The sequence below is a fragment of the Mytilus californianus genome, unplaced genomic scaffold, assembly GCF_021869535.1.
Source record: "Mytilus californianus isolate M0D057914Y unplaced genomic scaffold, xbMytCali1.0.p SCAF_9, whole genome shotgun sequence".
In the NCBI taxonomy this organism is placed as follows: domain Eukaryota; kingdom Metazoa; phylum Mollusca; class Bivalvia; order Mytilida; family Mytilidae; genus Mytilus; species Mytilus californianus.
This window is the reverse complement of record NW_026262745.1, coordinates 76900039-76924335: the sequence shown is the minus strand read 5'-3', so window position 1 is coordinate 76924335 and position 24297 is coordinate 76900039. Positions and strand designations below refer to the sequence as shown.

At 31.7% G+C, this 24297-nt stretch overlaps 1 protein-coding gene across 3 annotated transcripts in view; it reads right to left on the bottom strand.

Annotated features, from left to right (window-relative positions):
• Positions 1 to 24297, bottom strand: part of LOC127714199 (ATP-dependent (S)-NAD(P)H-hydrate dehydratase-like) — a 123692-nt gene that overhangs the window by 21148 nt on the left and 78247 nt on the right. Inside the window, exon 10 of one of the 3 annotated variants that reach the window (XM_052220222.1) lies at positions 13213 to 13374. In XM_052220222.1, coding sequence (XP_052076182.1) covers positions 13213 to 13374 — 162 coding nt within the window. Of the gene's footprint in view, positions 1 to 4217; positions 4355 to 13212; positions 13375 to 24297 lie in introns of those variants that run through there. The other 2 variants (XM_052220221.1, XM_052220220.1) reach the window with 2 other exon arrangements.

Genomic DNA, 24297 nt, shown 5'->3' with positions numbered 1-24297 from the left:
GTGTTATGTACCACCTTATAACAAATGAAAAATCATGTGATAACATACAAATACCAAACAAAATTTCTACCTTCTAAAATTTAAGGTTTCAAACTTGTAGTTTACGTACATTCTGTAAAAGGGTGCCAGAAAAAATTAGATGTTTACATAGCTGACCTTGATTGAGATGCTCAGAGTCAAAGGAGTTTTATCAACTCCTATATATAAATATTCAATATGGGACATTTAATGCAAGATCAAGTTCTTATTATTTTATCTTCTGGAGTCAGAATACCAGATGAACAATCTTCTAAGTGTCAAAATGTTTAACATCATATAATATATATACTGCTTGCCAATACAGATAAAGCAAGGTTGTTTTCAAATAGTTTCTATTTTTGGGGATGCGGGGTTTCTAAGTTTATATAGATTTCCAGGTTGATGTAGTTAAGTACATAGTGACTTATGTTTTATAAACTACGACCTTTATAAATTGGCAGAATTATACAGTCTTATTTCATATAACAATTGGTTCTTGTTGCTCAGTCTTTAGTTATCTATGTTGTGTTTTGTATACTGTTGTTTGTCTCTTGATTGTTTATCTAATACAAAAATACATCTCAATATTTGAGTCATATCCTATGGCAAAATAGCTCAAAGAAACAATTTGATCATATTACATATGAAACAGTATACCAGCAATATCAAAGATAGAACCAGAATTTTAAATGATATAAGAAACTTTATCTGTTTTGCTAAAGTATAGTTTTACACAAAAACTCCAAATCTCAAAACTTTATAAGAGAAACTACGACCTTTATAAATTGGCAGAATTATACAGTCTTATTTCATATAACAATTGGTTCTTGTTGCTCAGTCTTTAGTTATCTATGTTGTGTTTTGTATACTGTTGTTTGTCTCTTGATTGTTTATCTAATACAAAAATACATCTCAATATTTGAGTCGTATCCTATGGCAAAATAGCTCAAAGAAACAATTTGATCATATTACATATGAAACAGTATACCAGCAATATCAAAGATAGAACCAGAATTTTAAATGATATAAGAAACTTTATCTGTTTTGCTAAAGTCTAGTTTTACACAAAAACTCCAAATCTCAAAACTTTATAAGAGGAAGGACGACAATTTTTCTATGTCTGATCCATCAAACTATCTATTTCACAAAAATTCAGAATTTTTCAGCTTGTGGCATATTTCATTTTTCAATAAATCTAGATGAGAACCCCTTAAATATCCCTTTATTAGCACTTATCCACTAATTCCAGTTACTTTTTTTTAAATGTATGCTTTACTCTTGTTTTATTTTCAATATTGATTTGGATGTTTTTATTCAATGACCAGTTAAATTATTTATTACTTTCAAATAATTATTGAAACATCTAAATATACATAGATCTTCTCTTGATGTCATATTAGATCAAGACAATACAAAATATCCTTCATATTAATTTTTTCCATAAAAATATTGTTACAAGTGTGATAAAATTTGATTTTCACAGCTTAACTTTTCTCAAAGATTTGATTATGGTTCTAGTTTACTGAATTTATTAAATTCATTGCAAGAAACAAAAGCACTAGACTTGCTGATCTGGGTTCAATGACATTCTCAAAATGCCTTCTTTCAAAATTTTCAAATTAAGATAAAAATTAAAAGATTCTAACAAAACACTAAGTAGCCTACCTTAAATTTCATCTTTTCAATGTAAAATTAATCCTTAAATTAAAGTTGAACATTATCACAGTATGGTCATATCCCCATATTCGCACTACAAGTCCAAACCATGTTTACGAAAAAATTGGCAGTTAAAACAATTTTCCGATATATGTACAATTATTTTCTTTTGTTTAAAATCCTTGAGTATTTAGAACACAATCTGAAAAGTGTTCTTTCTCTTTTAAAAACATAAGTTGAGTCACACCATTGCAATTTAGAAACACGGCATTTGTATCAAGGAGCAATTTTCGAAATCGCGGAACTTTAAATTTTTTCTTTTAATGTTTTTAATGTTAATGGAAGGTATAAACCCGCTGACGTGTGATTGAAGTTTTAGACTGATATAATTATATGATTGAGTGTTTTAGATGATTTAGGTCTCAACTCTCATTCTTTGATATGGTCCGACGGAGCAAAAAATCGCCACAAGCGATGCGTCCATTAGTAAATTTTTTACCTGAACCTCTTTAGCACATAGTGGAGAATCCCACCTCCAACGTTTATTGACTTGTTTAACATCAATTACGGATGTTTTTAGAGGTTTATGGCTAAAATCTATAATAATATAGAAACTTGTCACCTGTCCATACTCAGGCCACCATATCAAAAGTTCATCAAATATTTAAGGTATTTTAGCCACTGAAACATTAGACAAAGACACACAAATTTTTTTCATCTTTCTAAATTATTTGGTTTTAGCATTATGCAAGTAAATGACTTATATATAAATAAGGAGAAGTGGTATGATTGCCAATTAGACAACTATCCACCCAAGTTCAAATGAAGAGGATGTAATCAATTATAGGCAACTATACCGTGTATATGGCCTTCAACAATGAAAAAACCCATACTGTTATTAGTTTGTTGATGTAAGCACAACTTTAAAAGATTACAACTGTCTACCCCTAAATACTGAAATATTGTGAGGGGCTGATTTAAGGGGGGGGGGGGGGTGTACCTGGGCCCCCCTTATGGAGCTTTATTTACAGTAAATCCAGACTTTTTACCGCTTCCACTACAAATTTCGTCTAGTTTGTGGATCACAGCCCCCCCTTTTTTCAAAATCATGGATCTGCATCTGATTGTCACCTATACTTCTCCAAAATGACAGTAAAACCCTTTACAAAGTAGGGTGTCTAGTTGGCTGTGCTGAATGTATAAATATGCAGTTATGTCCAATTGAAATAGGAAGTTTAATATGATGTCTGGTGCAGAGAGTGCTCTTTTCATGTGAAAGAACCCTTGCAACAACTATTTGAGGGGGTCAGCTGATAACATAAATAGCTTAAGCTTTTTCCCCCTTGTGTCCGACTCCTTGAAGAAAATCTGCTGGTCCTCACTGTTATTTCTATTGCAAAATACTAAAATTGTGATGTTTGTTTGCAAGATTTTGGTGGTCAAAACCTTCGAATCACCACTTATTGAGAACTCAGTACAGTTCACAGATAATGAGATATTTGATTAATTAGTGTTTAACACCACTTTCAGCACTGTAAGCTATTTCATGGTGGCCAGTTTTTATTTGTGGAGGAAGCCTGAGTGCCCAGAAAGAACCACTGACAGTCGGTAGGAAAAACTGACAATCCTTAGTCAATTAAGATTAGAGTAGAACGCACCTGCCACGAGTGGGACTCAAACTCAAAATCTCAGTGTTGACAGGCTAGTGATACAGTAGTTGGACTACTTAGACCAGTCTGCCATAGAGACCCCCCCCGACATATTTCAACTTTATCAAAGAAAAGTTTCATCAAATCTAAAAAAATATAAGTATTTGGAAAATGATGATTACATTGCCTATCCTTACACTAAACCTTTGATGTTTGCATTATCTCTCGGAACATAAACTTCAATGCTCTTCGATTTTTGTTATTGCATAACTATTTATTGGTATATATATTGATCTCAGTTCAGTTGTCGTATCCATGATGTTTTGTTTAATTTCTTCGATTTTATCTGTAATTTGAGTTCTGCAATTATTTAAAACAAACTTGTTTCTCTTTGTTAATTGTTTTTTTTTGTAACAGCATGCAACTTATTGTTACATCACATCCAATGAATCATGGAACACGTAGAAACTGTGATTTCCTGTGGGGCCAAAATTTGCTTTACCATACAGGACATGTTTTCTTTATACCAAAGACAAAATCCTTTGCAAAATTCAAACATTTCATAGCATGCTGCATTTAAAATGTTATTTCAAGCAAAAAGGCGCAAAATTCTTTTGGAAATTCAGGTATACAATGATGAAAAGCTGCAATTTCCGTATAACAATGCACTAGCTAATTATACACAAATCAATACCAAACTGTAATTTTGTTTTATTTAAAATATTTATTTCAAATAGATATGTATTTTAAACTAATGTAATATTTATTTGCACAAAAGCCTTTCTAAATACTGTTCCCATGCATTTGTTGATCCATGGAAACATAATTGGTCATGCAGTTTTTTATAATTTTGCTTTCATCTATTTTGTGAAAGGAGATATAAAATGTACTTACATTAAACTATATATGGCAGTTTGCAAATAAATCCTTTTTCTTGTAAATTTCTATTAATTCCATGTTAGACTGAAACACAGCCATTTTTTATGTTGTTGGACTATCTAATTCTCTTCCACTAACTTTTTGACATATCTCGATTCATGTTTTTCTATCGATCGACCCTCAAACGTCGAAAATTATAACCATAAACAAAAGGTAGGGAAAGGGGTTGATAATTCTTTTGTTTGTTGGTTATTATTGTTAAGCATTATAGCGGGATGGCATATATAGGTATTTAAATCTCTTGTAAATACAAAAGTCAGTGAAAGTTATGCCGAAAGCGTCACACTGAACGGAAACAATAGCAGCGAAAGTGGCCCGAAAAATTGTCTCTTATCTTTTAACAAAACAAACAAGTATAAATTTCTAGCAAGAAAAATTGGTATGAGTCACGAAAGACTTTGCTAATGCCTCATTAATTGCTAATTAAAAGCTAGGATATCGTTAAAATTAAGTCAATTTTTTTTTACTAATTTGCAGATAAGGAAATATTAATTTCTTTGTACTTTTCATTGTAACAAAATTGATTGAAGGCATAAAAGTTTAATTATTTTTAGGCTTATTGAAAACAGATATACACTTATATTCAAAATATTTATACATTTGAGTACTTTTGGTCTTAAATTGTTTCTTGTGATTAAATTTGGAGGAATTTTAATTCAATTAAAGTTTTGAAGTTTTTAAAATAGGAGAGAAAAAAATTATTTCCAATAATACTTTGGGAGTGTTCAGTTTAATCATTTTTATTTCATCTTTTAAATCTTAATTGAACTGTTTGAAGTCCATATTTTATGAGAAAATTGGAGTCAAATTATTGAAAAGCATCAAGTCATAAAAACATATATCTATATTTGATACTAAAGAAAAACAAGGTTACAAACCAATTCTAAATAAATTACATTTATTACATGATACTTGACTTTCACCCCTTTTAATTAAGAAAGTAAAAACTATAAAAGATGTGACAAATCTGAGCGAATACCAACAAAAGATGCACCTAATAACCACTGACATGAAAAAAAAAAGAAAAAAAAAGTAAAAGTGTCTGAAAGATAGGAAAGTATCAAACGAGGCAAATCTGACAGTGGCGCTGACCACAGACAAAGCACACGATAGCCGGAAATTAAGCAGAAGACAATACTATCGCCACGAGTATGATGGCTATCAACAAGATCTCAAATTGATGGTACTCAAAGCTACGAGATAACACCCTTTGTATGGGTTTTGACCTTTTTGCACAATCAATATCTAATCTCTAAACAGAGAGTAAACTTGAAACTGATATTCCGATAAACTCAGATTTATATCAAGGCGAAATTCATTGACTATGGTGTCAATAGCGAAAGATTAAAATACAGATTTTATTACTGAAATGGAGGTTTTTAATTCAAATTGTTAATTACATAAGGAAAGGTGAATTACATATTTGTCCATGGAAATGTCATCTAAGATTATAGGAAATTATCTGACCTGTTATTTAAGTCCAATCTTTTTTATAAATTCAAAGCGGAAATTTTCACATCTTCATTTTGAATATTTACAGTAACAATGAATTCCTATTGAAGTGTAGTCGAATCTTTTAGGTTTTTCTTATTCTGATTCAAAGTAAAATTTTCTTGGAAGTACCTCTAAAATAAACTTCAATGAGAGCAATGGTTGGAAGTCAGAAATTTAGTGACAGTTATTTTACAGCAATTTTACCTTTAAAAAGTAGAAAAAAGAGGGGGTTCAGACAATATTAACCTGCTGCATATGGACTTATACTTCTGTAGATATATAATACTCCCAGTTTTAGAAAAATGAGAAATATAATCCTTACCTTCAAGCAACGAGAAATTTTGGTCTCATTTTCGAAAAAAGCTTCGCTGACAAATTCCTTAATGTCCTTACACGAAAATTCAATTCAACACCTAATGAGCCATGAACAGAACCAAACAAGCTTAAAAATATTTCCCAAAGGTTTTCAACAATAATTATTAGACTAATGGACACCATACAAGCCTTAAACAGTTGAAAAAAGAAACATTTCATCCTTTAAACAAACAGGCTAAACCTTTAAGTAATACTCTTAAGTCACCTGCTGAGAAAGTGTTGTAATGTTGGGTAAAGTTAAGTCAATTCGTTCCTCATACATGTTAATCTTAATCCAATAATTCATGACAATGAATGGTAGGGATTTAATTAATAAATCCAATTAGAATAAATTAGGATTAATTAGTCAAAAGGGAATACATAACTTTCTAAGAAGATTTTGGGTAAATAAGATAAAATTAAGTGGCAAAAAACATTTAAAGACTTATTAAGGCATTTGTCATAGGTTTCTAAATGATCAACAGTAGTCCAGTGTCTTAAAAAATGAAAATAACATGTTATAAATTCCATACGTCCGAGGCCCTTTTCTGGATTTACCTTCATCAGGAACTCTCAAAGCCAAATATTTGAAAGCCAAGGATGTATAAGGACCGAAAACGTTGAAGAGCTATAAACCAAAAAGTACCTAAAAAATAACCAAATCCATCTAAGGCCAACTTTGCCTGAGGGAGTTCAAACCTTAGCTTTTTATAATTTCAAAATTTATAAAAACGGGCAATTTTAGAAAGTTCGTTAAAAATCATGTCAGTACCGAAGTACTGACTACTGAGCTGATGATACCCTCGGGTTAAAGCTTATTTAGAATGTTCTTTCCAGGAACATGCAACTTTAGAACTCAGATAAAATCTTGATACTCTAGGCAAATACAAAAATGTATTTTAGATGAGTGAGAGAACCTTGTATCACCTTATTTTGAAACCCTTGATGTCTTACATAATTTAAAGGTATAATTTATGGAGAGATAATTCCTTGCGGGAAGACTACAAAGTTTTATATGGAATTTCTTTATTATACTGGAAGTATTGGTGCTTTCCAATGGTATTTTCAAATGTAGTTTAAAAACCCCTAAAATTGAGCTTCATAAACCAATCCGCGACTTCAACAAGGACAATCCCTCTTGCTTTGTGGTGCCAGGCTTTACATCATCTCTTATGATGTCAAATCATATGCCCCTATCCCCATCCCTTACTGCATATCCAGAACCCATCATTGGAAAATATTCTGTAGGATCATGAAATTTTATATGTTGGCCATGAGAGGAATTCCGTGATATAATGAAACGTTCCATTGTCATGATAAGGTAAACTAGACTCTAGAAGACATAAAACCATTTTAAACCTTGAGAAAATTATTGAAATATTTTCATAACACTTGAAAGAACAATAAGCCAGCTCTGATATGCCACATCATTATAACGTTTGTGCCCCATGTAAACAAGACTTTGCATTCAAGCTTACCTCTAACCAAGAGGATACCATAAAAGTGATGACGAAAGTCAATTCAGATCATATAAAGTGTCACCGAGGGTCCTTACAATTTATCTGAGTCAACAATTCAAATCGAATTTCATTTCTGCTAATACGTTTCAAGTGTTGAATTCAAATAAATGTTTTTTACAATTCCGAACACTCAAAGATGCCCAATGTTTCGATTTAAAATACTACAATTCAAAAAATTTTCATTTGAAAAGCAATGAACCTGCAATGCATATTAAATGTTATATTTAATATACGACTGAGAGGCGCTTAAGTAAAAATATTTTCAAGTGTTAACTAGGCAAGTATTCACGCCCCTTTTATTGAAATCGAAACTGCGGTATACAAAATGAAATTCAACATTATACAAGAGAACAATTTGCAACAAAAGTGTCTCACTCTGATGTGGTTTAAGTTTGATAGCGCTATTGTCATCAGAAATAGGGGGACGATAAATATACTTCAATTAAGGATGATTCGATTGAAAATTTAATGTTTTTTAAATTACAATTCAGTATCTACAATTAAACTGTCAAAGCGCCACCTATTATTACATCTTTGGACGTTGAAATCAGACAGTTTTTGATGTTGGTGATATTATTATGTTTTTATTCAAAACAACCACCCATCAGACTAAATCTCTCTCAATAATTTGACTTTATTTCTGAAATAATCTAAAATTAAATACAGATAAACCTTTTTGATCAAGTTTACATATTTTACAGTAAAATTTTCCCATGATAATTTGTAACAGCAACCCTTTAAGATTAAATTACCAAAATTTTGCAACAAAAGTAGCACAACCCATCAAATTTTCAAGATGGCTGACTAATGAACAGATCCAACAGTAACTTGGCAGGAATGTAGATCTAGTAACAGCTTGCTTTGTGACAAATTAATGGTCCAAAATTTAGTTGAATTTATCTCTATTAAGCGAATATCCTGGTTTGTCGAAGTGAATTTAAATAATCCATGGTCGATCTATTGCAAATATTATAACAAATTGCAACTCTTTTACAGGTTAAATGATGATTATAAAATCGACAAATCTTCAAAGGACAAATAAACGGCTATTAAATAATATTGAGTTGCACATATGTCTTCAACTTCATAGATTTGCATTTTTTTTATGATCACATTTTTTGAAAAGACACATGCATGCATATCGATCTGAATAAGAAATTTTAAAGATAAACATATTTTCATGATGAAAAGAAGATGCGAGTTTACATCAATGAGATGGCAACCCAAGACAAAAATAAACAAAAGACACCTAAATGGCAACATACGTATAGTCTTGAATAATAGATAGGTGCAACACACAATATGTCAACTTTCTGGTCTACAATAACCATCAATTAGTCATAGAAATTTAGCAATTCTCATAACACATATTTTCTTACTTTTTCCCATCTTCAAAATTTTTTTTTATGCTAGAAATATCACAAACCCCATACATTTTCTGTCTGCCAAAAAATCATAATACATTGCACAAGGAGACATCATATTATATCAAAAAGTTGTAAAAGAAAAAAAAAATTCTTTCTAAAACAAAGATGTTCAACTACAGACAAGAAACTTGTCTTTCAAGTTCTTCTTAAAACCCCAGACAAATATTTGTACAAATACATCAATAACATGCCCTTATTATGAGTGGTGCCGTATGTCTACGTTTGTCTACAGTATAATATAGATACATAAAATAAGTTACTTTTTTTTAAAGTGAAAGTCAATTATGAAAGAAACCCATAATTGCTGGTTTATGTCCCACGTAACTCATTATGTACATAACTATCGAGACTGATTCAACCCTATACTAAATGACGCATGCCATTGCCAAAAGAACTCTTACTTACGAGAAAACAATAAGTATGTACTTCTAAGCTTTGATTGAGATTTATTTCCTTCACGAAAAGTGGATGGTCTTAAGAATTCAATAAAAGATGCAATAACGTTTTTTTGCAATTCCAAATTCGTGTTGAAGAACAATAATATATTTTTCTTACTTCAAAAACAGAAATACTAGATAAAGAGTAACTTTTATCACAAAATCCAATTACTTGTGAAATTAGGAATTCTGTTTTTTTGAGTATTATTGTAAATCAAATTGATTGAATTTTGTAGTGCTGAATTATTTCTTATCAAAATTAATATCAATTTTCTAAATTTTACTTCTGTGAACAAGGATTAAAATAACTCAAATTATGATAAAAATAAACTTTAAAGTAAGACTAATCGAAAAAAAAAAATGTACTTTATTTAAAAACATGCAAGCCATAATTCATGAAACAAAAAAATAGCCTATATTACTTATGTAAGCCTGATAGACATAGCCCTTCACTTTTCTTGAAGTGTCCATTCATACACCAAAAAACTTTAATGGAAAATGACCTGATTTCCATAAATATTTCTTAGAAATCTCTGAATTTCTGGGAAAATTTCAGATACATGTACTATCCATAGATAACTTGAAAATACAAGCCTGACAAGCAAGTACATTCACAGAATTTTAATTTCACTACCACAAATGTGAATGACAATAGGAAGAATGCCGATTCTTGAAAATCAATATATCAGTCCAGTCACAATTATATGCAACCATGATAGAATGATGCACATATCTTCACAGGAATCCTCTTTAATCTTCTATTAAATCAAATTTGATCAATTAAAAACATTTTACTGAATAATAACAAAAACGTAACTTTTGAAATTACACCTGTCCAATTTGTGTCGCTTGGTTTGGTACCGATTCAGATTTGTTCAGATTTGTGGTCGCCTGGGTGGATGGTCAGTTTGTGTCCAGACAGCCATCATTTATTTACTTGATGACCCATCATTGTGGTTTAACAGAGTGAAAGTTTGTCAACACCCACTTTTTTTATCCTGTTTACAATGTTTATTGTCCATTTCTCATTATGTAAGCTGTCACCTAATGAAATATACACCTAGATATCTGGTCAATTACAAGTTTCAAATTTCAATTACAACTTTGGTTCAAATATGGACTTTGCTTTAGCCCATAAATTGTACTTTTAAAAAATTGTGATCTTTAGGTGAAAAGAAATTAGTAAAGCCTTAAAATTTATGAATACAATGTTCATGAAATTTTGTTTCCAAATTTTTCTTGTTATTACGGAAAAGACTATTAAAATGGCCTTCATCAATATCTGCACAAATTTTCAGAAACATTAGTCTTTTTTACTGTAAATTTAGATAACTGGCTTCCAAAATCGATGTGGGACACCTAAATTTTTTGACATTTTCACTTTCAAATAATTTTTTGACTAAAATCAACACATTTTGATAGTTGATTGATCAAGGCATGCCATGTTCACTTAAACATATAAAGACAACATGCCTTTTAACAAAAGCTTATCTTTAAAAAAATTTCTTTATCTAGCATTTTACTAAATGCCACAAAACAATGTCACTTTTCTTTTTTGTATGTGTTTGTTTATCAAGAGGTCTGCACTTATTTGCACCGCTCTGGCCATATTTCACTGATCGCTATCAGAGAAATCACACCCAAATTGTCATTAAAATATTATTTCCTTTCACTAAAATGTACATTTCTCATTTACCTGAAACATACAACCTTAATGTGAATAAAAAAGGGAATATACCTTAGTTAAAAACAAGGAAATAGTTGTTTTAATCTAATATTCCAATAAATTATAGTTTTGGCAATGTTAAATTTTATTCACATTTCCTGAGTTGAAATTTGGGACAAATTCACTAACTGGTACAACACAGATACTGTAAAGCAGAGGAGGTGGTTTGTGTGCATGTAAAAAATAAAATCCTATACACTGTAAATTTCATGAGTTCCTAGTGCTGTTCTGGATTTACCTTCATAGGAACACTTATAGACGAATATATGTAAAACAGGTTTACACTGAGTCACTCATAGCCCAATATTTGAAAAACAGATTTTGTTAGGTCATTTGATAAGTGGTGGAGAGTTGTCTCATTGGCAATAATACCACATCTTCATCATATTTTGTGACATACCAAGTCAGAATTTCCGCTCCATGTGTTGTTGGTTGCTGTATGTCTTTAATGTGTCATTTTTTTTAGGAGTCCAATGTTGTTGACTGTTATTGTCGAGCCTGCGACTTTTGTCGCAGAAAGCTCGACATAGGGATAGCGATCCGGCGGCGGCGTTAGCTAACTTCTTAAAAGCTTTATATTTTAGAAGATGGAAGACCTGGATGCTTCATACTTTGTATATGGATGCCTCATGTTACGAAGTTTCTGTCAGTCACATGTCCAATGTCCTTGACCTCATTTTCATGGTTCAGTGACTACTTGAAAAAAAAGTTCAGATTTTTTGTAATGTTAAATTCTCTCTTATTATAAGTAATAGGATAACTATATTTGGTATGTGCGTACCTTGCAAGGTCCTCATGCCCGTCAGACAGTTTTCACTTGACCTCGACCTCATTTCATGGATCAGTGAACAAGGTTAAGTTTTCGTGGTCAAGTCCATATCTCAGATACTATAAGCAATAGGTCTAGTATATTCGGTGTATGGAAGGACTGTAAGGTGTACATGTCCAACTGGCAGGTGTCATCTGACCTTGACCTCATTTTCATGGTTCAGTGGTTATAGTTAAGTTTTTGTGTTTTGGTCTGTTTTTCTTATACTGTATGCAATAGGTCTACTATATTTGGTGTATGGAAGGACTGTAAGGTGTACATGTCCAACTGGCAGGTGTCATCTGACCTTGACCTCATTTTCATGGTTCAGTGGTTATAGTTAAGTTTTTGTGTTTTGGTCTGTTTTTCTTATACTGTATGCAATAGGTCTACTATATTTGGTGTATGGAATGATTGTAAGGTGTACATGTCTAGCTGGCAGGTGTCATCTGACCTTGACCTCATTTTCATGGTTCAGTGGTCAAAGTTAAGTTTTTGAGTTTTGGTCTTTTTTTCTAATACTGCATGCAATAGGTCAGCTATATTTGGTGTATGGAATGATTGTAAGGTGTACATGTCTAGCTGGCAGGTGTCATCTTACCTTGACCTCATTTTCATGGTTCAGTGGTCAAAGTTAAGTTTTTGAGTTTTGGTCTTTTTTTCTAATACTATATGCAATAGTTCAACTATATTTGGTGTATGGAAATATTTTATGATCTATATGTCAGTCACGCAGATTTTATTTGACCTTGACCTCATTTTCAAGGTTCATTGCTCAGTGTTAAGTTTTTGTGTTTTCGTCTGTTTTTCTTAAACTATAAGCAATAGGTCAACTATATTTGTTGTATGGAAGAATTGTTAGCTGTACATGCCTGCCTAGCATGGTTCATCTGACCTTGACCTCATTTTCATGGTTCATTGGTCAATGTTTAGTTTACTTGGTTAATGTTAAGTTTATGTGACAGTTGTAATAAAGCTTTATATTTAGGACTATCAACATAATATCAATGATTAGTAAAGAAGGCGAGACATTTCAGCGTGTGCACTCTTGTTGTCTCCAATATACTTAGTAATGCTTTTTATTTTTTAATGTATTATCCGATTCTTTTAGACAAAGGGCCACTGGGGTCCTGTTTGGTATGTTTTTCTATACAAAGAACACACATTTTGTATCTGGTACTTACTATTCAAACAGTGTTTCAAATGATGACTGAATGCAATCTATCATATCCGATGTGGTCGTGGATCGTCTTTTCTGACTGTATGCCTGTTTACTACACTCTTTTGTCAGTAGGCACGCTGCATAGGCTGCACACAGATTGGGACCATACAGGGATAAAAGTGCACTGAAAAGAGTAAAAATACAGAACTTTTATAATTTAGTAGAAATTACAAATATAGATCAGATCATCCACTAATACAGAACCTGAGTAACTGTAACACAATTTACAGACCGAGTACTGTAAATTCAGAAATTATTGCGTGAATTTATTATTGCGATTTTTGAAGAATGAACATAAATGCGAGATTAATTATTGCGAGTTCTGGAAAAGTGGCATACAGATATATGCATCATATATCAGAATGCGAGTTCTTAATATTGCGATACTCACCCACTCGCATTATTCGCAATAATAAAACCCTCGCAATAATTTCTGAATTTACAGTAATAAACAGCCAGACAATGTTTGTCAACCCAATATGCATGAGAATACGTAGGGGTATAAAATCTGAATACAGAAACTGAGGAATATTTTTCAGTCAGAGAATGAATGAATGAGAGTCAAGATGAATGCTGTATACAAACCACTCAATGAGTTCAGGAATTTAAAGAAAAATTTATGATTGTGTTTCTCCAAAAAGGATTAAAAGCACCTAAAATAGCATTTTCACAGAAGCATATAGATTTTTTTGGTTTACGTCCTCAGCAATTCAAGTTAAAATCCTTTCTCTATATTTTAGACCATAACTGATCAGAAAGTACTTACATGCTGATGGGCAAACATCTGTTTCATGTTTGTCCACAAATTGTCTTTCAAATTCTTTGTTAAATTGACAGTTTTAAATTAATTCTAAATCACTAAAATAAATGAAATTTTGTCCGTTTCATCATTAACTGTCCTCAACTAAATCATCACGAACAACCCAGTCTTCATCTATTTCATTAAAGAACGAGAAGGCCCCTACTGAAATTAACAAGAACAACAGAGTCTTCGTCTATTTCATTATAGAACAAGGCCACTACTGAAATTAACATGCAATGACTGTTATTCTCTTGTCTCATTTCATTTGATTCTTGATAAAGTTTGGTCTAATAGATTACAAAGCAATGTCTAAACATCTCAAATTAGTGTCAATTTCAATAAACGGACAGGGAAAATTCTATAATTTCTGTATGTTCAGCTGACAAATTGATATTGGCGTAACACATGCTATGAATTTTATTCCTATACTCGTCCATATTAGGAAAGTTAAAAGTCAGAAAAGATTTGGAAATTACATTAGCTAGATTTGAATGTCCCAAATTTAAATCTGGGTTTCCAATTTAATGATGGAAGTCTGTTAGCAGAAGTCACATGCAATTGTATAATTTGCTTGTCAGTTTTAATCAGCAAGTACAATTTGAATATTTCTAATAACATTTGATTTGCTGGAGAAAAATTGAGCACGTCTTGTGCAGTAAAAAGTTTCCATTTCGGCAGAAATATATAAGTATAACTTGTAAATTTTGGCATTGTTTGCAGTGTTGCATTATTTAAAGCGGGTGAATGTTCAACAGTATCTTTTTTCCCCACCTGGTTTAGTTTGTGACTTAGGTTTAGTTTATGCTAAAAGTTTCAGCTCAGGTGTAAATTTCAGAGGGACTTTTGATCTAAGCTTTAGAATACTGTTATTTTTCAGTTGGTAATTCACAGAAAAAAAATGCTTGTCATTTTTATTCTCGGCTTACCCTTTCTTAAAATAAAATGCTCCGCTGGGGCGCAGCTTGATACGACCGCAGAGGTCAAACCCTGCACAGTTGGGGCAAGTATGGACACAACATTCAAGCTTGATACAGCACTGAATTTGGATTGTAGTTAAATATTTGACACAGCATAGGTTTCTCACACAGAATGAAAGTGGTCTAAGAACTTAAAACTTTTTAATTTACCTATTCAAACCATATCATTATTATTTGCTTTTATATATAAATCAGAAATAACCAATTTAAAATGGAAAATTTTATAGAAAAAAAAGGAAAAAAAAATCCCCCCCCAAATTTTTTGAACCCCCTTATGATTCATCACCCCCAAACTCCATCCCAGCTTTCCCTTTGTGGTATGGTACCTTGCAGTACAATTTCAGAGAGATCCATACACTTGAACACAAGTTATTGTCTGGAAACTAGAAAAATGCTTGTTTTTTGGCCCCTTTTTGGCCCAAAATTCCTAAACGTTTTGGGCAATTACCCCCAAACTCAAACCCAGCTTTCCCTTTGTGATATGGAACCTTGCAGTACAATTTCATAAAGATCCATACACTTACACACAAGTTATTGTCCTGAAACTAGAAAAATGCTTGTTTTCTTGCCCTTTTATGGCCCCTAATTACTAAAATTTTGAGGGAATTACCCCCAAACTCAATCCCAGCCTTCCCTTTGTGATATGGAACCTTGCAGTACAATTTCAGAGAGATACATACACTTGAACACAATTATTAGTTATTGTCTGGAAACGAGAAAAATGCTTATTTTTGGTCCCTTTTTGGTCCCTTATTCCTAAACGTTTTGGGCAATTACCCCCAAACTCAATTCCAGCTTTCCCTTTGTGATATGGAACCTTGCAGTACAATTTCATACTGATCCATACACTTACACACAAGTTATTGTCATGAAACTAGAAACATGCTTGTTTTTTGCCCCTTTTTGGCCCCTAATTCCTAAAATTTGGAGGCAATTACCCCAAAATCAATCCCAGCATTCCCTTTGTGATATGGAACCTTGTGGTACAATGTCAGAGAGATCCATACACTTACACACAAGTTATGTCTGGAAGTTACAAAAATGCTTTTTTCTGGCCCCTTTTCGGCCCCTAATCCCTTAACTGTTGGTACCATAACCCCCAAAATCAATCCCCACCTACCTTTGGTGGTATTGAACCTTATGGTAAAATTTCATTGAGATCCATTCACTTTAACTAAAGTTAGAGTGCGAAAACTAATGTGTCTTCGGACAACGACGACAACGACGACGACGACGCCAACGTCATACCAATATACGACCACAAAAATTTTTTTGCGGTCGTATAAAAACTTGCTCTGTTGCCTAATATACCAGCTGACCTTATATGATAAAATAAACAAATAAACATCAGGAAGCAGTCCACAAGTGGTCACTTAACCTGACCATTAATTTCAAACTTTAAGAGATCAACATTGGCCAAAAAAACTGGTATCAAACCTGATGTCCACCCTTGTCCATGATCATGTCATTATATGACTGTTATAACTAATTTGTAAACATCAACAATTAATGATCACATGACATTTGTAGTAGTTATTTGTGATTTAGAACACTAATTATACATCAGTTTTATCTGACCATACTGTGAAGAGATTTTTTATTGGCTGACAACATGTCCATTTCAGTTTCTGGTAATATGGCATGCTGTAAAATAAAGATTTAAGAACTTGGAGCACAATGAACTTTTAAAAATAAAGAAACAAAAGTTCAAATTGCTTCATTATTTCAACAGAAATTTCTTAGCAATATTTTGTACTGTTCGAATACATGATGCTTCAAAATTCACAGCCAGGTTAAATAATGATTGAAGAATCAGAGATGAGCAATTGGGCACGGTCTGAACCTCCTGCCAAAGTCCAATGGCATTTCAAACATTTACAGAAAAAATTAGCTTGGTCTTCAAAAACGTTTCTACATCAGCAATTTATATTCTCTTTAAATGACAGGGCTATATTTGCCACTCTGAATCTGCCACTACAAAGATTTTGTTTGTAAATTACAAGTATGATGCATTGTGGATGACAATATTCTATGACATGTTAGCCTCATTGAAGACAGTAGTCTGCTTCTACTTATGTGGACTTTTTTTTATACACAATTGACACAATTCCTCAAAGCTTACTTTCAGGTATTTCAGCATACGTTGTGACAACCTTTAGTTTCTTATAATTCCAGTCCATTTTTTCACTGAGCCTATAGTTTATGAAAAAAACATATCAGTCCATTTCCGTTTATAAGGTATTAGAATCTTAAAACCACATCCAACAAATCACCTGAAAAACTACTTCCTTACAAGATAATAAAGTCAGTTTCCTTTTCTTCTCTCATAAAATTATCCTTAAAGTGACCAATGACAATCATTATAGAGTGACGAGATGATTCTCTCTAAATGTTGCCAACTAATTGGAACACTAGCATATGATTGAAAAGCATTTTTGTAAAATGTGGTTCAGTTTAAATAAAAATTCAAATTCGAACATGATTAAGATGAGATAAATAAAAGAAGAATGTGTCTGAGGACATGAATGCCCCCGCTCAAGCATGCTTATAATATGTGAAAATACTTTCGGGACAAACGGATGGTCAAGGGTAACACCTAATGCCCGCAGGCAAATTTCGCCGAGCGGCGGGAGCATAAAAACGTTATTAAATGTAGTCTAGATAACTTATATTGACAGGCACAAGATTTTAGTATTGTAAACTAATTTTTGAAGGAATGTAAGGATACCTTTTGGACATCTAGGCAAGGCTGATCAGAGAATACAAATGCAGTTTTAATGGAAATGTAAAACCATAATTACATTGTAATTATTAAAAAAGTTGGATTATAGCTAGAAATTCAATATTTGCTCATTTAAAATATAAATCCTTAGTTACCATAGCTCAATAGTATAGATTTAATAGCAAACAGTACTTCATAAAAAATTACGTTACAAATATAGATAAATTGCATTAGAATTTTAACATATATACCATATTGTTTTTATGTGTGTGTGTGTGTTTATGTTGATGTCTCAAATGAGATACCTAATTTTTTTCGTAACCATTATACATGTATCAAAGTCATGAGGACGTTTGAATGTCGATTATCTCGTGTTTGATTTAGAATCTCAGAAAATATAAGGGATTCGTTTACTTAAGGGGACCTTGTACTTTCTGTTTAGGGTTCAGTTCAGTTCAGGTTTAGGGTTTATTTTAGGTTTGAGTTAGGTTTTAGGACTAGGACTAGTGTTAGCTGGTATTGATGAATGGAGTATTTAATTTAGGCTAGTATGGGTTGAGTCTTCTAATGAAATTGAAGACCACATTCACTATTACTGTGTGCTTGGAAATCTTCAGTTTTCTACAGCAATTTACTACCACTATAGAAAACATGGTACCGATACAAATGGATTATTGGTCACAGAAGGTACTATCTGCCCAGAGTAGACACTGCATCTGTTTGTTCTTGTGGTTTTGTTTTGTTTGTTATGCTCTCAAATGTTTTTATGTTCCTAACTTTAAGGCTTTACACAATGAAAGTTGTTCCAGAAAGAGGAGTTGTGCACACAAACAGTTATCATAAAACTTTAAAAAAAAAATCTCATCCTATTTCCACAAAAACGTAAGTCGACTTTATGAGTTTAAATGTGCTATCAGTATCTTATGTCTCTTTTGCATGGAGATTTCCATCAATTCCTACTAATACTTCAATAAAATATAAAACAAAAGAAAAAAATCTCTGAAACAGAGAATCTAAAAATAAACTTCCTATGACATCAGCACAAACTTTTATTTCACAGATTGGATCTTCATTTCCTGTTTTTGGATGTTACAGAAATGATCCAAAGATCTGACCTGCTTTGAAATTCCGGTGAATTAGAACTATCAAGTCAATTAGCAGCAATCGTTAATCTCATTTAAAGATGAAAGGACCTTTAGTAGAAGTGATAATTCTGCTTTGTTTGGATTAAAAGCTTTGGATCACCAGTATATAAACTAATGCTGGACTGTCATGCAATGTCCTTGGTTAATTGGATAGCTTCATTTAATGAGTCACAAGGTGCGATTAATTATTCACAACACTATATTTAAAATTCTTCATATTTAGCGAATGGCCGATCTGAAACATCCTACACAGTAAAATTCAAGTTAAATGCTTAGAATAGACACCAATGTTAAACAGTGAAATATCTATTTTTGTTTTTTTTTCTTTGTCCTCCCTTCTTCTGTGTATTCTTTATAATACTCTCTATTTTCTTGACTCTTGACTTGAGATCAAAGTTCAATGTCATTTGATTATATTTTGTTTTTTATTTTATTTTTTGACACTAATGTGCATATCTTTCTTTAACTTTTAACTTTCATGCATTAATCAAATACAATAATTATTACAATGTACAACAATTCAAATTATGTCGATTTCAAACTTCTCATCTATCCCATTAAAAATATAAAGATAAACTGCCTTTTTGTATTTTAAAAATTCAATTTTAACCTTGTTACAAATTTCCCCTGAAGAAATAATAAAAAATATTTTCCATTCGTCACCAAGCCCATTAGCATCAGACCAGCATGGACATCATATGAAGATCATATAGATTTGACCAGAAACCAATTAAATACTATCTAACTATGTAAGGGCATTATTTTTATTACTTAGACAAAGATATGTGATTATGAGGTCATGTTTTTCTAATCAGGGGGGCCATGTAAAACATAAACTGCCCATAAAAAGTGACATATCTTGTCAGCCAGTATGGACTGACTTCCCTTTGAAGATAGACACCATCTCCGTTGTGTCATGGTTGATCGCCTAAATAGATGATCATCACTTAATTTATCAAACTTTTTTTTCTGCTATTGATTGATAGAGTTTTTGCTAAATCACTACTACAACTGTATGGTTTTTAGTAGGCCAAAAATTCGTAAGGGTTCCACGGAACCCAGTGTCTCGCCTACTTTTGCTGTTAATCACAGGCTCAACAAAAATGAGGAAAAAAATTAATAAAAATATTCCTCTCTATACTATCTTTTGATTGTAAGTAGCTTCTGTCCAAGTTTGGTAAAAATCCAGGATAGTTTATGAATCTAATAAATGTTTTAAAAACTTAAACTGCAGACTGTATGTAATGTTAACTGGAAAAAAACTAAGTCCATTTATAAGTAAAACACGGAAAAAATGGAACAAAATTTTAACAAAATTTCCTTCTAGATACTAGCTTTTAATCATAAACAAGCTTCTGTCCAAGTTTGGTACAAATCCAGGATAGTTTAAGAAAGTTGTTAAAATTTTAAAAACTTTAACCACAGAGTGAATGTAATGTTAACTGGCAGAAAAACTAAGTCCATTTATAAGTAAAATACGGAAAAAATGGGAATTTTTTTTTTACAAAATTTACTTCTGGATACTATCTTATGATCATAAACAAGGTTCTTTCCAAGTTTGGTAGAAATCCAGGATAGTTTAAGAAAGTTATTAAAATTTCAAAAACTTTAACCACAGAGTGAATGTAATGTTTCCTGGCAGAAAAGCTAAGTCTATTTATAAGTAAAATACGGAAAAAATGGAATTTTTTTTTTACAAAATTTACTTCTGGATACTATCTTATGATCATAAACAAGCTTCTGTCCACGTTTGGTAGAAATCCAGGATAGTTTAAGAAAGTTATTAAAATTTCAAAAACTTTAACCACAGAGTGAATATTTGTGGACGCCGCCGACGACAACGACGACGACGACGCCGACGGAATGTAGGATCGCTATGTCTCGCTTTTTCGACAAAAGTCGAAGGCTCGACAATAATATGAGGGAAAACATGGCCATTAAAATCTCATCTTCTTGTCACAAATAAGATTGATAAATGTAGAAATTATTGGCCATCAGACATAATACCAATAGTACTTTGTAGAAATTATAATTATATTAACAAGTCTGATGAGGATAATGTCATCTTGTGTCACATAATTAGACTATTAATCAACACTAATTTCATGCTTGATAAGAATAAAAATAAAATAAAAATATGGACAAATTTATAGAGATATACTAGTACAGTAAATGTAAAAGAACAATTTAGTGAATGAAAAGTTTAAAAGTGCTGCAAGACGCCTTCTAATTTTATCTAACAACAAAGCGATACCCCTTTTAAAACTAAACTTGAATCACTCTTTTGTGGCAGCAGTGAAACAATAGTTATGTAGAAGATATTCAAAATTAAGAATGAATTAAAAAAAGAAGAAATGTACACCTTTCTTAGATATGATTATATAAGATCATGTTAGCAAAAATAATAATTCTAAAATCTTGGTCAAATATTTTTTTTTTACTTGTATGAAGCATCTGTGTTACACAAACTGTTGTACTTGGCTTACAACTGCCAACACCTGTTGAGAGTTAATATGGGTACACAACAATTTAATCAATAAACGTTGTATTTATACAATTATAAAAATACTATAAGATATATTCTTTATTATATTATATTTTTCATATTTCAGGACAAATTGCACAATTAGTTTACCCTAGTTAAATCTGTATTTCACACATACTTGATTTAGCAGCAGAGGTGTCAATCACGTTTTGTTGAAAAGCCAAGAAAAAAAAGATCTGCAATTAAATTCATCTGCTTGACCAGAAATAAGCTAATTAACCCAAATTGTAAATTTGAACCATTAAATCGACACACACAAAAGATCCCATTTTTAGTATGCAGCCTGATAATATTGATAGAAAGAAAACTATTAAATTTTTATGATTCAAATTCCATGGACAAAATTTTTCGTTCATTTAAAGACGTAAAATTCAGAAATTTGATCATGTAAATAATTTGGCCAACAAAAGTTGACAAAAAATCAGGAGTATAAAACAGCTTGAATGGACTGTTTGGTTGATAGACATTTAGAATATCTAATACTGGACATGGAATAGCAATCATTAGATGTGGAAATTTGACTTCCATAAAACATGAAAATTTAGCCTCCCATAAAGCCAACATGTGCTTGATTTGACCCTAATATTAATAAGAAAGTTATTTTTTACTGCGGAAATGAATGCCCAACTTTGTAGAGTACAATAGATTAAAACTTAATGAAAATACAAGTTTGAAACACGGTACTTGGCAACCAATCAAAAGTTTCAATCTCTAAAACTGCAAGTCAAAAAGATTGTCTAAATTAAGTTTGACATCTTACTTGACAAGCACTGCTTTCTGAAGTTTTCCTTTTTAACACAGCTGAGTAAAATTAAACAGAATGTGGAATGGAAACTCAAGTACAGACACCAACTATTATATCAGCAAATGAAATTTTTAACTTTGAATTTCAGAAGATACACATAAATTCAGACAAAACTCTTCACAATTCAATGCAATACAAGAGCATAATGTCAGCAATAAACATGGACACTTTGAAAATCTGATTTTAATCAAATTGCTCACTTCGTGAACTTGAACTGTTTGCATATTCCCTTGAGAGCAGGACAAGTTGTTACATTTTAACATGCCTGGTTTCATTTGAGTAAAAGTGGTCCCAAGAATACATTATTTCACACTTTCATCTTACAAGGGTATTTCCCAAATGTAACAGAAGTCATATAAATAGTTCACTTTTATATCATTCATGTGGAAATCGGTAAAACTGCACTTATATAAAGTCTATAATTATAGAATTAAGCCATTTTATTTGCAACGTCCCTTTACACAATTTTCTAATAAATTTCTCTCTTTTTTCGTCTGTTCATCAAACAGATCACTTATAATTTGACTTGGGAAGACACCCTTCATAAATTATTGATAATTGTAAGGGCTTAATTAAACCAGGCTGTAAACTGTAGCCCTGTAACTAGCTATGCATGAAGCAATGGTATATTAGGTACAGAAACCAAGGGAAACAGTGTAACAGACAAAGAATCGATTCTCACCATGACGGATATCAAAGGAGCAATCTAATAACTTTGATTTAACCAAAACTTTGAGATATTCAGGGTGTTTTCTTGGAACTTCAGTTCTCTATACACAAACGTTTGGTTTACATTTTTTGGTAGGGGTGAACTTAAAGAGAATGCTTCAACCATTGACTTAAAAGTACATACCATTTGCTGTTAATAATGGCATCATGTGGTTTTGGATTTGTAATTTTCCTCTAATGGGTCAAAATTGAGACCAAAATTGCAAAATGGTGACCATTTATTTTTGTATATATTGTGCAGTGCTAGGATATTAAGCCATTGTCTATAAGAAGCATGAATCTTTTTTTTTTGTGTTGCAAGTAGACTTAAGTAGCAGACATCTGATGGTTTACAATGATGCCTTTTACAAGGTGGGTGTAATGGAAGAGAAACAGTGAACCATCAATGCAAGTTAAAGCAAAAACAGACTTTTCAGACATGCTGTGTTGTGTTAAATTTTTAATAATATCTCCATCAAAAAATTCGATTTCAGAACTTGCAGGAAATTGTTTCATGTTTCCATTTAAATTCCATAATCTTGTTCAGTTTAAAAATAAACATTTATTTTTACCTGAAAATGGTGTTCTTCTCTTCTCCAAAGTAAAATTCATCATTATAATGGTTGTTTACAGGACCATATGATCAATGTACATTAATAGGATCCTAATGTCATCTCAATTGACAAGGTTAATTAATGGCCAAACAATGTTATAAGACATAAGACATAAGACAATCATGTCTAACAAAAGTTAAGTCATCGGTTAAATATTAAAGATTGATTTTTGGTATAATATCTACAAATATTACATATGGCCTTTGACAGATCTTTTAAAACATGTAATTCATTTCATATTACAAGTTTAAAGAAAATTTCATATGATTTATTACTTTTTAATTTTAATCTACAATAATTACATTTGATGGACATTTCGTTAGAATCCGTAATTTTTTATTGGCAGATAACAATCATGAGGAACTCCAATATCAAAATTTTATTTCAGTATTAAATACAACAGCTATGACTGCAAATTAACAGTGATACAATGCAAAGAAAAACAAATGAAAAGCAAAATATAACTCTTAATTTCATGATTGATTGTTGGTTGCTTAATGTCCAGTGGCAAATATTTCATGCATGTTCAGGAAGACTTAATTTCATGGTTGTAGCATGTGCTTTATGACATCAAACAACACTTCTAGTCTTATCAATATTGTTTTGCTGCACATGTTTTTTTTTTATGCACAATTTTTGGCATGTAATCTGTTAAAATCCTTTTTCAAAGGATCCTCAAAGACACGAAAAACTTGTAAAATTACTATTCATGCTGTATTCATGCTGTAA